Source organism: Simochromis diagramma, unplaced genomic scaffold (assembly GCF_900408965.1).
Source record: "Simochromis diagramma unplaced genomic scaffold, fSimDia1.1 OVJJ01000321.1, whole genome shotgun sequence".
In the NCBI taxonomy this organism is placed as follows: domain Eukaryota; kingdom Metazoa; phylum Chordata; class Actinopteri; order Cichliformes; family Cichlidae; genus Simochromis; species Simochromis diagramma.
This window is the reverse complement of record NW_024386772.1, coordinates 7,065,098-7,078,613: the sequence shown is the minus strand read 5'-3', so window position 1 is coordinate 7,078,613 and position 13,516 is coordinate 7,065,098. Positions and strand designations below refer to the sequence as shown.

General features: G+C 38.3%; 1 protein-coding gene across 2 annotated transcripts; it reads left to right on the top strand.

Moving 5' to 3' along the window:
* The first annotated feature begins 295 nt into the window (after positions 1-295).
* On the top strand, positions 296-12,683 carry stat3 (signal transducer and activator of transcription 3 (acute-phase response factor)). 2 transcript variants are annotated; one of them, XM_040045866.1, is made up of 24 exons: positions 296-526; positions 3,002-3,151; positions 3,649-3,892; positions 3,985-4,077; positions 4,171-4,252; positions 4,356-4,456; positions 5,049-5,200; positions 5,385-5,543; positions 5,750-5,842; positions 6,003-6,062; positions 6,174-6,203; positions 6,300-6,393; positions 6,479-6,526; positions 6,704-6,787; positions 7,303-7,401; positions 7,544-7,679; positions 7,769-7,821; positions 7,916-8,010; positions 8,375-8,514; positions 8,607-8,828; positions 8,990-9,032; positions 10,422-10,481; positions 11,320-11,417; positions 11,644-12,683. In XM_040045866.1, the coding sequence occupies exons 2-24, from the start codon at positions 3,024-3,026 to the stop codon at positions 11,682-11,684; spliced, it is 2,355 nt and encodes a 784-aa protein (XP_039901800.1). In that variant the 5' UTR covers positions 296-526; positions 3,002-3,023; the 3' UTR covers positions 11,685-12,683. The 2 variants fall into 2 exon arrangements, with proteins under 2 accessions (XP_039901800.1, XP_039901807.1); XM_040045873.1 differs by lacking the exons at positions 296-526; positions 10,422-10,481 and having other exon boundaries at positions 3,024-3,151.
* Positions 12,684-13,516: the final 833 nt, after the last annotated feature.

Below are 13,516 nucleotides of genomic sequence, written 5' to 3'. Positions count from 1 at the left end.
CACTGCCGGTAATTCAGATGACTTCTAGGCTGGCTGTTCCGTGAAAATGTTTGTGCTCCCTCCGGTGCTACCCAGCGTAAACGTCTACTCTATGGCTTACCCGGGGGAGGGTGTTCACAGAAGAACAGCTCAGTTGCGACAGCGATACAGCGGACCTCCTCAACCAACCTCAAGCTAGTGTCCCGCCTCCTTTGCTTATAAGCTGCATTGTGATTGGTGACAGCAGAGTTGAAGACCACTATTGGCGGCTGGAAATGTCAGTAAAATAGTTTAAGGAGTTTGGCTGGCTGGAAAGTCTGCAATGTAGGGGATGGGTTGACTGAAAGATCCGTACTCGCGACGAAGAAGCGTTTCTCGTGTTGGGAAGAGAATATAAAGACTTACGGGTTTTTTTTCGAGCGCTTTCCCTCGTTTTTGTGGGTAAAATCTTTACGAAAGTTGCCACTGACCGTTATCGTCAGTGTGTTTTATGAGAAGGGTTGCTGTTTTGGCGGAGAAACTTTCTAAATAAGTGGCATCGAGCCAGGTAAGCAAATATAAATCGACTTCTGCTTTTGGTGTAAATTTTATATTTTTAACGTAATGTTAATGCACGTCTACTTCTAATATCGATAACGCTGCTGGGGTAGACTTGCAGTACTTTATAGGTTCTTAGTTATTCACGTTGGAGAAACCCCCTCTGCTCACAGTGATACATAATTTATTAAAGTGGTAATAACGTTTTTAAGTGTGTTACAGTTCTGCTCGTTTCTTGTAAAATGTATATTACAGACGTAATATTTAAGAGTTTTTGTGTTTGTGTGCTCTGTTTTTCTCGTCTACTCTCTAACGCCTCGTTTAATAATGGGAGTACATCTGATATGCTTTAAAAAGGGAAGGTGGGCTTTAACGGGATGCCCCTTTGGACCGAGGAAAATTCAGTTCAGTTCTTTCTGTTTTCTTTAAGCTGTCACGCCCATCACCATGCCATCAGTTGGACAGCACACCCACTACCTAGCCTTATGATTCAAGGCTTGCATTCAATAAATTAGGCTTTAATTGGGGACAGTGAGTTAGCAGATTATTAACTTTTGACGAGTTTTGAATATGGACGCACATCATAATCAATCAGTATTTTATTTATTTATTTTTGCCTAATAACACATGTAGTTGTACTATTGTTTTCATCCACTGCCAGTGAAGGTTGACATGCTTACTGTTTCTCGTTGTTTTCTCAAGGAAGTGCTTCCTGGAATATCATAGGTATGAGTTTTAATGAATGGCACTTTGCTTGGCACTGTTTGTGCCACTTACTTCCGAGCATAGGGCAGTGGACAAGCTGGGTAGACAGGTTTATTTATGATAACTAATTCTGAGTTGTGGATTTTAATTTGAGAGCTTTAGATTTAGTTTTAAAGCTCAGACATTGATAGAGGTGTGAAAAGAAAAGGAACACAAAATGTGTGAGACCTAAGCAAAATGTCTAAGTTATGCAACCAACAGATGAGTTGTTTAGACTTTATGGATTCCTTTCATCTGACATAAACAAGCTGCTTGTCTAAAGTTACTCTTGATTAAAAATAAAACAACTATTTCTGTAACTGCACACGTATAATTCTGCAGAGATCTCACAGAAGGGCTTAGTAAATGTCAAAATAGTCCAGCCATTTCAGGAGAAACAGGATAAGTAGGTTACGCAATAAACTCACAACTGTGCCTAAGGGTCATGGTTAACTTGAAATACTGTTTTATTGTTGTTGTTGTTGTTGTTGTTGTTGTTGTTTATTGAGCTGATAAAGACTTGCCTATTCTTTGGTTTGATCCTCTCAGGGTTTTTACATGCCCAGAAATCTACACCATGCATGAATGCATCTTTTTCATATGATGTGGGAAGAGGAACATTGGTCATATGAAAAATGCAACATTTGTGGGACAGTTAATTATGTGCCTTCACTGCTTAAAATAGCAACACAATATTAGTGAGCGTTAGTGAGCATATTAGTGATTTTGTTTTTTGGGGGGTTTTACCGAAACTAGTGGCTTTCCTTGAACACTAATTTCAGTGAATGTTGGGAAATCCACTTTCTGTTGGTGTTTTAAAATGACGCTTTTGAGAAGGCACTCACCTCCATGTGTATGAATATGGAACCTATGTAGTGTTGATTTGAATAATGCTAATACCTTGACAGATGGAAATTCAGGTCTGTGTTTTAACCTGTTCAGACATGAACAGCATTATTTCGGTGCTATGCTTTGTCAGCAGGAGAAAATCTTTACATTTGGAAACAGAAAGTGAAGTTTTGTTTTTTGTCAAGTACATTTCTGTGTCAGCAGCTAGCAAGCATGAAAGCTTTGTTAAACGTCTCTGCCTATATTTAAAGTCGAACTTTAGGTGTATTAGAGAACACAGTACACACATTCAGTGGAATGATGTTACTGCAACACTATCCAACATGTTATGTAAGGATTAAACAAAGGAAATGGCTTCCTTTTTGATTTATTGAATGTCTGGTTATTGTTAGTGTACAGTAGAAAATTCTTCAGGGAATGGTGTAACCTTTAGCTGAAAATGTGAGAAGGCTAGGAGAACCGCTCAAGTGGATCTGATGGAAAAGTTATAGTTACATAACCTAGATAAGAGTTATCTGATATCAGGTGATTGAAAATAAATGAAACACTATTACTCAAATTGCAAAGTACAGAAAGCGCAGTGACATACCTTCGAGGCAAAATTACCACCAAAGATCATTAACTCCTGTCTGCTCGGGGAGTTGACAGCTGTTCATGTTGGCCTAAATTTCTTGGTGGAGGCGTAGTGTTTCGGTGAACAGGAAGTGACTGTACTGAATAGGAAGCTTGTATGGGCCTGACATCGTTTTCAGAGAAAACTTGATATTTAGCTATTTCCCTACAGTTAATTTTTCCTGATTCTATCAGGAACTGTGGCAGTATGTATTATCAGTTTGTATTTTCATAGAATTTTTGGAGAATTTATGTTGTCTCACTCATATTTTTTATGTAGGCCAAAGGAGGTGAGTGTCAAGATGGCCCAGTGGAACCAGTTACAGCAGCTGGAGACCAGGTACCTGGAGCAACTCTACCACTTGTACAGTGACAGCTTCCCCATGGAGTTACGACAGTTTCTTGCGCCTTGGATTGAGAGTCAGGACTGGTAAGAAATAATTGTATTCTTTCACTTATTGTTGCATGTGTGTTGTTGCTGCCTGTGTTTGAGTAATTTCTGTAACTGTGAGACATCTGCTGCTGCCTATCTTGGCCAGGTCTCCCTTGAAAAAGAGGTTTTTAATCTCAATGGGATCTTCCTGGTTAAATAAAGGTTAATAAATAAATAAAAATTACATTTCTAGGCTCTGTTGTGAAATTACATTTTAATTCATGTAATTTTCTCTCCCTTTGGATTGGGAGATGGCCACTCATTATGATTTCCAAAATGTTTTTTGGCTTTAAAAATGTTTTTATTTATTCATTATCACCCTCTTCTTTCCTTATAACACCACCACAGGAATCGGAGCACTCTGATATAATGTGTCAGTATGCTCGTTAACCCGAGTACTCATTCTTGTGGCAAATGGGGATGAGTTTGACCTTAATGTATGAGGAAAAATTAGAAATGAGCACATACTGATCACTTTACCTGTCGTTTACAAGGGCTTACGCTGCCAATAAGGAGTCACATGCTACACTGGTGTTCCACAACCTCTTGGGAGAAATAGATCAGCAGTACAGCCGTTTCCTGCAGGAGAACAACGTGCTCTACCAGCATAACCTCCGCAGGATTAAACAGCATCTGCAGAGCAAGTACTTGGAGAAACCGATGGATATTGCTCGCATTGTTGCCCGCTGTTTGTGGGAAGAACAGAGGCTGCTGCAGACTGCCACCTCTGCTACACAGGTTCATACAGCAATATTGACCTAGCTTCAGACTTTATGGTGTATATAGTTAGTACAATGGCTCTACGTAGTATATCTTTTATTCTCTTGCAGGATGGCCAGGCAGCCCATCCCACTGGAACAGTAGTGACAGAGAAGCAGCAGATACTGGAGCACAATCTTCAAGACATCAGGAAGCGGGTCCAGGTTAGTTCTCATTAAAGAGTCACTTACTGGATATTTACGTAATTGGTCTTTCTTGGCATAAATGTATGTACATTATCACCCATTTCTCCACAGGATATGGAACAGAAGATGAAAATGCTTGAAAACTTGCAAGATGACTTTGATTTCAATTACAAGACCCTAAAAAGCCAAGGAGGTATAATTATCTTATTATGTTTTTGATGTAATTTTCTTAGCTGTGTCGCCTGTATTAACAGCTAAAAGTTAATTTAACGGTGACCTGTTCACCTTCTTCCCAGAGTTGTCCCAGGATCTAAATGGAAATAGCCAGGCAGCTGCAACGAGGCAGAAGATGGCCCAGCTCGAGCAGATGCTGAGCGCCCTGGATCAGCTCAGGAGGGTGGGTTTTTAAACTTTATTGATTTTAAGCATGTGTTATGTCAAGTGCTTTAGGTAACATCTATAAAACAAGGATATTCGAAACACATTATAATGCCTTATAAAGGGAAACCTTTGTATTTGTACATTTCAGGGCGTGCAAAAATGTATAAAGAGGCATTTTAGGAAGTAATTAGATCGAAATGAAACAACACCCCTGGACTTAAGCTGGCACACCCAGTTTAAGTTTGCTGGCTAGCACAAAAAGCAATAGATGTGGCATTGCATCTGTGAAACCAAATGTCCCTTAGTTGTGCATGCTGCACATATGTTGACCATTAAATTTTGCTAGACAGCAGTGTACTGAACAAGCAACTACTGCTAGTTACATTCATCAATGGTGGAAATAGAAATTTGGCTAAAAATTATAAATGCAAGATTGATAAACATCTAAATGTTTAGCTGAATGATAGTAAAGAATAATCTTAGTCTTAAACCTGAATATTAACACAGCCATTGTTTGAATCTTTAACAGTGGTACAAAGTTTGGACCACAGATGGATTATAACTCTTTATGCCAATGTTTAATGTGTGCTGTGTTTGCTTTGTTATAGCAAATTGTTACGGAGATGGGAGGCTTGTTGACTGCCATGGACTATGTACAGAAGAACCTGACAGATGAAGAACTGGCTGACTGGAAGAGGAGACAGCAGATTGCTTGTATTGGAGGCCCTCCAAACATCTGTCTCGATCGCCTTGAAACTTGGTAAACTTGGAAACTGGTGCAGAGATTAATCATTGACTGTCTATTATTAGATATGTTCACAGTAGGTTTCACATCATAAATTAATGATTCTGGCCAAGTGACTGTGGACTTTGGTCTCTGCTCTTCTTATTCCCTTCATATAGACAAGTGTCTGATTTGCAATTTGTATTATTACTTTAATCAGGATTACATCCTTGGCTGAGTCCCAGCTCCAAATTCGTCAGCAAATCAAGAAGCTGGAAGAGCTCCAACAGAAGGTGTCCTACAAAGGAGACCCCATCATTCAGCACCGGCCCGCACTTGAGGAGAAAATTGTGGACTTGTTCAGAAACCTAATGAAGAGGTACATTTGATGTTTATCTACTTAGATTTTTGTCTTAACTTGATCTGCATGGATTTAAGTTATTGACTTGTTTAAGGCTTCCCATAGTCTCTCACAGTTTTTATATTGTAAATGTGAAATTTCAGAAACATTTAAAATTACTACTTAGGGAACTTATACCTTTAACACTGCTCATCATGTATTGATGTGATGCTTTTGTGTCATAGTGCTTTTGTGGTTGAAAGACAGCCTTGCATGCCCATGCATCCGGACAGACCTCTGGTTATCAAAACAGGCGTGCAGTTCACAAATAAAGTCAGGTGAGAGTCAGGATTACAGCACCGGATTGTACATTTTTATACTTGGGATTATACATTTTATTGCAACATTTTTTGTGTCCTGTATAACGGGAAGTGTTACAGTCATTTTAATGAGTGGATGAATTTGTTCTGTCTTGTCTTTTTTCTCAAATTTTTAAAGGTTACTGGTAAAGTTTCCTGAGCTCAATTACCAGCTGAAAATTAAAGTTTGCATTGATAAGTGAGTTTATTTATATATTTTTATCATCCAACATTTCTGTTAAGTTTTGATCACTAGGATAGAAAGACAAAGCAAATGTACTGCTTTACTCATTGCATCTCTATTTTTCAGGGAATCTGGTGATGTGGCTGCAATTCGAGGGTAAGACTTTAAAAACAAACTTTCAAACCTCAGAGCTTTTAATGTGTAGTATTTTAGAAAAGGTTCTTACTTTGTGCTCTACAATGATTTTACTAGATCACGAAAGTTTAACATCCTCGGTACTAACACAAAAGTTATGAACATGGAGGAGTCCAACAATGGTAGCCTGTCAGCAGAGTTTAAACACTTGGTGAGTCAAACGTTTTACCGGTTGAAAGCTATGAAGTAATCTGATAAAGGCCTTCTGCGGAGCACTGACTTCCTGTTTGTTGCAGACCCTGCGAGAACAAAGGTGTGGTAATGGTGGACGGACCAATAGCGACGTAAGTCCTATTTCTTGTTGGACTTGTGTAATGTAGTGAACAAACCGCTCGTTACAGAATCTTAACTGTATTTAGCATGTGAAAAATTCTGCTTTAACCTGTAATTAACAGGCCTCTTTATCTCGTATACATATAGTTTTATAAAGAGATTTAAGTAGGTTGTTTTTTGTTTTCTAGGCCTCTCTGATTGTCACTGAGGAACTGCATCTTATCACGTTTGAAACAGAGGTCTATCACCAGGGCCTGAAGATAGATCTGGAGGTGAGTACTGCCACTGTGTGTCATGAAATGGAGCATATTTCTGCTTTCGTTATTAACCCAAGCAACACTAATAATCAGCAAAATTCGAAACACTCCCGAAGCACAATGCAGTTTCGTTATATGACACCCAATACAAAGTTAGTCACCAGACAAGTTAGTCATTTATGAAGTCGTCCGCCTCCAGTCACCTTCATCAACACTGCTTCTACAGGGACTGATTCTGAAAACACAAAATTTCTTCTGTTTGCCCTTTTTTTGACCTGCCCACAGTTAATGGCAGGGTCACTGGCACTGAAGATTTACGCTGATGCAAATGGTGATTTGTTAGAGAATCATATTATTTGAATTTGCAGATCCTTTAGTAATGCGTTAATCCTAATTTAAAATTAAATTAACTTTTAAGTCTATTTATTTTTTTAATAGCTAATAAAATATATGACAAACAATATCATGTATAAATAACATTTGGATGATGGATGTTGTTTTTTTTTGTTACACACACCATTTTTTTGCAGACCCATTCCCTGCCTGTGGTAGTTATATCAAACATCTGCCAGATGCCAAATGCCTGGGCTTCAATCCTGTGGTACAACATGCTCACTAACCACCCAAAGGTAAGACAGCACCCTCTGGTGGAAAGGGACTAAACTCTGCATGAGGTGGATCTTAACTCAATGGAGTTGAAGATCTGTTTGAGTAGAAAGTAGGAAATGTGTATGTTTTCATAACATTTTGCCTTGGTGGTTCTTTGCACAGAACGTGAACTTCTTCACCAAACCTCCAGTGGGGACATGGGACCAGGTGGCTGAGGTGTTGAGCTGGCAGTTCTCTTCCACCACCAAGAGAGGCCTGACCATTGAACAGCTCACCACATTGGCTGAGAAATTACTAGGTTTGATGACAAGCCCTAAAATATCAAAGTATTTTTAGTTTTTCACGATTCTTTATGAATCTGATTTAATTCTTTAATTATCTATATAGGACCATGTGTCAACTACTCTGGATGCCAAATCACCTGGGCCAAGTTCTGTAAGGTACTACAACAAATGGCACTAAATTGTTCAGCGTTATTGTTAGTGATATTTTATTGTTTTGTATGAGTTTATTTTTTTTTCTTCCACTTCACAGGAAAACATGGCAGGCAAAGGCTTCTCCTTCTGGGTGTGGCTTGACAACATTATTGACCTGGTGAAAAAGTACATTCTTGCACTGTGGAATGAAGGGTGAGAGGTCATGCTTTGTTTACAGTCAAGCCTTTTACCTTCCTTTCATATTAGAAAATTTCTTGACATGGAAGAGACTTTCTTTTAGCCGTAAAGCCTGAACCATGAAATAATTGCCAGAAAATTCAAAATGTTTGATACTGGAGTGTATCATTTAACCTTATGACACATTTAAACAAAAATATTAATTATAAATTAGTGCATACATGTTTTAATTGGTATCTTTTTTTTAATATAGCTGGTGTTTTTGTGCAATTTATTTAGGTTTGTCTGACAAAAAGAAATCTGAAAAACTCATGTTTTAAATATTACAAACTTGGTGTTACAGGGTTAAGAGTATTTTCATTTCTTCATATGTCTACAGGTATATCATGGGTTTTATCAGTAAGGAGAGAGAGAGAGCTATTCTGAGTCCAAAACCTCCCGGTACCTTTCTGCTGCGCTTCAGCGAGAGCAGCAAGGAGGGGGGCATCACCTTTACATGGGTAGAGAAAGACATCAGTGGTGAGTATTTCAGAACTTTATGCTGTTTTGATGATCTTTTTTTTTTATGTGCTCTTTTTGTTGTGATGTTGAACTTTTTTGTGTTTATATAGGAAAGACCCAGATCCAGTCAGTGGAGCCTTACACCAAGCAGCAGCTCAACAGCATGTCGTTTGCTGACATCATCATGGGCTACAAGATTATGGATGCCACCAATATCCTGGTTTCACCTCTTGTCTACCTATATCCTGATATTCCCAAAGAGGAAGCCTTTGGGAAATACTGCAGGCCAGAAGCAGCTCCTGAAGCCGAGATGGGAGGAGACTCAACGAGCAGTAAGTTACTGCCTTGTTCTTCATAGTCTTTATTTAGTTAAAAAGAAACTCAAATATATTGCTCAGTATGTTTATAACAGCATTGCAAGTGTTTTTTTTTTTTTTTATTTGTTTTGTTTTTAATAGTGCTCATTATTTTCTCCAATTTTTTTCCCTAACAGCTATTCAGCCTTATTTGAAGACAAAGTTCATCTGCGTTACCCCGTAAGTATCTTCCACTCCCTTCTTCCGTATCTCAGAGTGATAATATTTACAGGATGGTCGCATGCCAAACAGTGACCACCGCTTATATTAGTTCTTTGTACTTCCTGTTGATGTTTTCTTTTGTGAAGACTGAGTGTTCCTGATTAAGACACAGATTCAGACTGTTTCACGTGGCAAATGTTAATCAAATGTTCAGGAAAAAAAACAACATAGAGGTTTTAACTCTCAGTGTGAGAAGGAGGAAGGAGGAATCATAATGTTCAGGAAAAGGGTTGTGAACCCAGGTATTAGATTCTGTAGGGAACTGGCTTAGACTGACTTTGTACATGGGCCATCTGGCTGTGTATTCACTGAGCACATGTGAAAGTCATTTATTTTCATTTTCGACATGCGAATAGCCATGTCTCACACTTTCTGTACGCCATCATCTGACTCACTGGCCATTTCCAAATATTTAGTATGGATTTTTCTCTTATCATATATAGGGATGGATACCAAAATATGGTATTAAATGGGCACCAGTGCTGAGCGTAAAGTATCAATAACCTGTAATGTTGTCAGTTCTTCTCTCTGGAGAGATTATCATGTGTTGTAGTCCCAAGCGAGAAGAGAGCTCTCTTCCTTGGAATCTATAAATGAAGGGCAGGGGAAGCCCCAGAACTGTGCACACACACCCACAGATAGAGTATTAGTGATGGGGGTGGGAAATGTAAGCATTCGTTTTCACTAGAAATGATATGGAAAGTGCTCATTACCGTAAGTACAAGAAAGCAGATATGCCAATACATCAGCAGCAAAGAGCTCACATATAGAGTTCATTATAACTCAGTATAGAATAATGGAGAAGTTGTAAAAAGGAACCACAACCCAGCTAACTGTGTAATCGTAGATTTGTTTATTAATATTAATCTCAAATGGTTAGGGTTTAGAGCATTCGCTTCAAAGAGGTGTTCACTGTACTGATAACAGTGGGGCAAAATCTAAACAATACCCATCCCTAATCACAACTGATGTTGCTGTTTATTAGACCATATTTAGACCTCAAAATATACATTAAAGTCTTAAGGATGAACGAAAGGAAGCACAAAGAAGCATTTTAAACTTCTAAATTTGGAATTCTACCAGTTAGCAGGGAAACAACATGAATGGAATTCCCATTTTAGAATATTTGGTATTCACGATTAATATTTATTGACGATCATCAAATCTTTCCTGAATGTCTGAGATGAGCACAAATGAGAAAGGCAGAGGAGTTGGACGTTAGCTGCAGGTGAGTTTTATAGAGTGAGGTTGACTGACACGAGGGGAATGTAGAAACGGGTCATCCGCCTTGTATTAGTAGGTTTGATGGTGAGGTTTGCTCAGTGAGATCCTGACCTGTCTCCGTAGGTGTCCCTCCGTCTTCATGGACTTGCCGGACAGTGAACTGCTTGGGAACGGATTCCCAGGGTAGGCCACTCGGGGGGAGTTGGCATGTAGGGCTGTGTGTGCATTTTGTCACTTTGTGTGTTTGATGGGTAGTAATTTCACCTACATAATTCCTATTTTTGAGTCCAACATACAGGCATTGTTCCTAGTTCTAATACAAAAGTAGCTCCCTGCCTTTCATTAGTCTTTCACTTATTTCACCCCATACTCTTGTTTCCTGCAGGCATTTCTTTATCATTCCTCATCCACATTATTTTGTGGGGCTTAAACGGTCCGAATTAGATGTCATAATAGTTTGAGTGACAAGTGATTCAAATAATATAAAAAGGTAAAACATTCAAAATCAGTTCCATGATAAAATGGACAAGGCTGAAGTGAGTTTGGTGGGAGAAAAAAGACAAAAAGGGGACTTTGTTTTTTGTGAAGCCTTAACAAAAGACTGTGGCCTGTTCGATCCACTTGATCCTTAGTTGTCATTAACATCCGTTCAGTTTGCCTTCTGTTCAGTTGAGCACAGTACTGCCTGATTTAAAGCAAAAAAAAATGCATTTAATGACCTATGCTGTTTATATACATTTAAAAACAAAATCCCTTGCCCTGCTCTTTTGCAGTGATTGTGTGCACAGGCAACGCTAAATCATCTGCCAGAGTGAGATGAGACAGGAGTGACTTATTTACTCAATAACCAATCTTTTGTTTATCAAAGCAGAATCACAGCTCCTTTTTTTAACTTCTGATAGCTGCATCACATTTCCTCATCACTTTTCTTACCACAGATAGTATTTCATATTTGATTTGTGTAGCCATCGCCAGGCATAGTACTTAATATTATGCTCTTTACTCTGTTTGTTTTTCACAGCACAAACTCTGGAAACACCAGTGACCTGTTCCCCATGTCACCCCGGACCCTTGACTCCCTGATGCACAACGAAGCAGAAGCTACTCCAGGGCATATGGGTGAGTCTACTTACATGTACTACAAACACACACATTTGTATTTGTACATTTCCAGGGCTTTACCTCCTCCCCCAAACACTTATTTATCTTTACATCCATGGACTTGCCAAAATGTCCTTATGTTCAAAAGATGTTCTTACTATAAGACCTAATCGTTAAGCATAAATGTACTTCATTCGGCTGAAATCTTAATTGCTTTATTCTTGTTTATTTATTTAATCTGCAGATTCACTCACTTTGGAAATGGATGTAGCATCGCCTATGTGAAAAGAGTCATCGAGTACTTCAGCCACTTCCTTCTTTGTTGGGTTTCATATTATGTTAGAGAATTTCTTGATTCATTTTTCTCTCCACACATAGTGTGCCTGTACAGTTTGTTTCTTTTTCTATGTAAAAATTTCTCACTTTCACACAATAGGGAAGGCAGTTGGTCTTGTAGGGTTTTCTTTTGAAACAGAATTGGCACTTACTCTTTTTTTTTTTTAATGGTTCTCCTTATAATTAATAGATCTTTTTTCTTTTTTTTTTCAAGTACATTAAACATTTAAGCACGAGTTATAGGTTGTTTACTTTTAGAAAAATTATGAATAATGTCTTCTTTTATTTGAATGACAAAATGTAATGAGAGTAATTGTTGTATAAGCTAGGCTTTTTCAGTGTCCCTGTCAAACGCAGCATGGTGTCGTTGTTTCACCCTATCCTGATTGTATAAAACGGTTTCTCTTTCATTATGCTTTTTACACAAATTGGAATATTTCTTGTATTTGTTTCAGCCAATCGAGGTGTGTAAAGAGACAAGAAATTTCTGACAATTGTGAAATTATTTTCATGTAAAGTTTTTTTTTTTTCTCCTTTAGCATTGTGAGAAGTTATGAAATGCAGTTTTTGTCAGCTCACGGTTTGAAATGTTTCGTTTTAATATTGTACAATTTAAGCCACATGTTTCTTTGTCTTGTAGTGAAGGCGCCTATTAATGGTGCCAGAAAGACTAGCACAAGCAGCAATCCCTCTGTAGACCTTCACAACATGATTTTGCTTTGTGTAACTGTGATATTTTGGTGTCAGACCACAGGGTGCAATGCGTGGTGGGGTCATTCAGTATTTGGCGTGGTATTTTTAGTGGAATAGACAACTCAAAACTGCACCTGTTATTGCCACAGTGTAAATCTGCTGTCAGTTTGGCAGTTTTATCAGCAAGAGTTACAGAATGAGAAAACGGCGTTGTGCTCAAAATGTAAATAAACCATTTTAATGAATTACTCCTCAGCCAGTAGTGTTGTTTGTGTTTGAAGGAGGAATGCCAGTAAAACAGCCTACGCTGATCTATAAATGAGTATAAGTTGTCCACAGTTGCTTTATAGTTCATGGAAAGTGCCTTCATTTCATTAAAGCACCATCTTAATTGCATAAGACTAATTGAGGAAGCCAGTAACAATGGATGGTGTCATTACCCTATTTTTACTTTTATTTATGTTTTATATTGCGTGTGAACAATGCTTCAGACAGGTGTTTAATATCCTGGAGAAGTGCTGCAGGTATCTCTGTAGCTGATATTTTTATGCTTAACCTTCACCAACTCCTTTTTACACATCACACACCTGCCTGAACTAAAATAACACTTACACTTGAGAAGTCCACACAGTTATTGTGCCAAAAATGAAGCACTTGGCACTTTGTGCTTGCTGAAACATCAGAGGTTTTCTAAAAAAGATCATAAAGAAAGGTTGGCGCTAAAAACAGTCAAGTAATATAACCATAGACTTGAAAGGATACTTTTCACTTTGATCTGTCCAATAAAGTCAGATCAGTTCTGCAACCCCAATTCCAAAAACATTGGGTTGCTGTGTAAATTGTAAGTAACAATTCAATCTTTTAAAGTCATTTTATTCACAGTAGAATATATAAAACATCACTTTTTTCACTTGGTGAAACATCTGGACACAGGCCATTTCAGCACCTACAAACACCTAGAAATATGTAAGGCTTTCTCTAAAAACCAGTGTCTGGATGGGAACGTATGTTGCTTTAAAACCCGTCTATACCTTTTACTCCGCTACCATCAAAACTGTATCCTTTTGGACTGAGCGCTGATAAAAAAC

Bases quoted from the DNA above. Each gene is read 5' to 3' on its own strand.
- stat3 (XM_040045866.1), top strand. From the start codon at position 3,024: ATGGCCCAGTGGAACCAGTTACAGCAGCTGGAGACCAGGTACCTGGAG. The intron at 6,063-6,173 runs GTGAGTTTATTT...TCTATTTTTCAG, and splicing joins ATTAAAGTTTGCATTGATAA to GGAATCTGGTGATGTGGCTG. The intron at 9,033-10,421 runs GTAAGTATCTTC...CTGTCTCCGTAG, and splicing joins AAGTTCATCTGCGTTACCCC to GTGTCCCTCCGTCTTCATGG.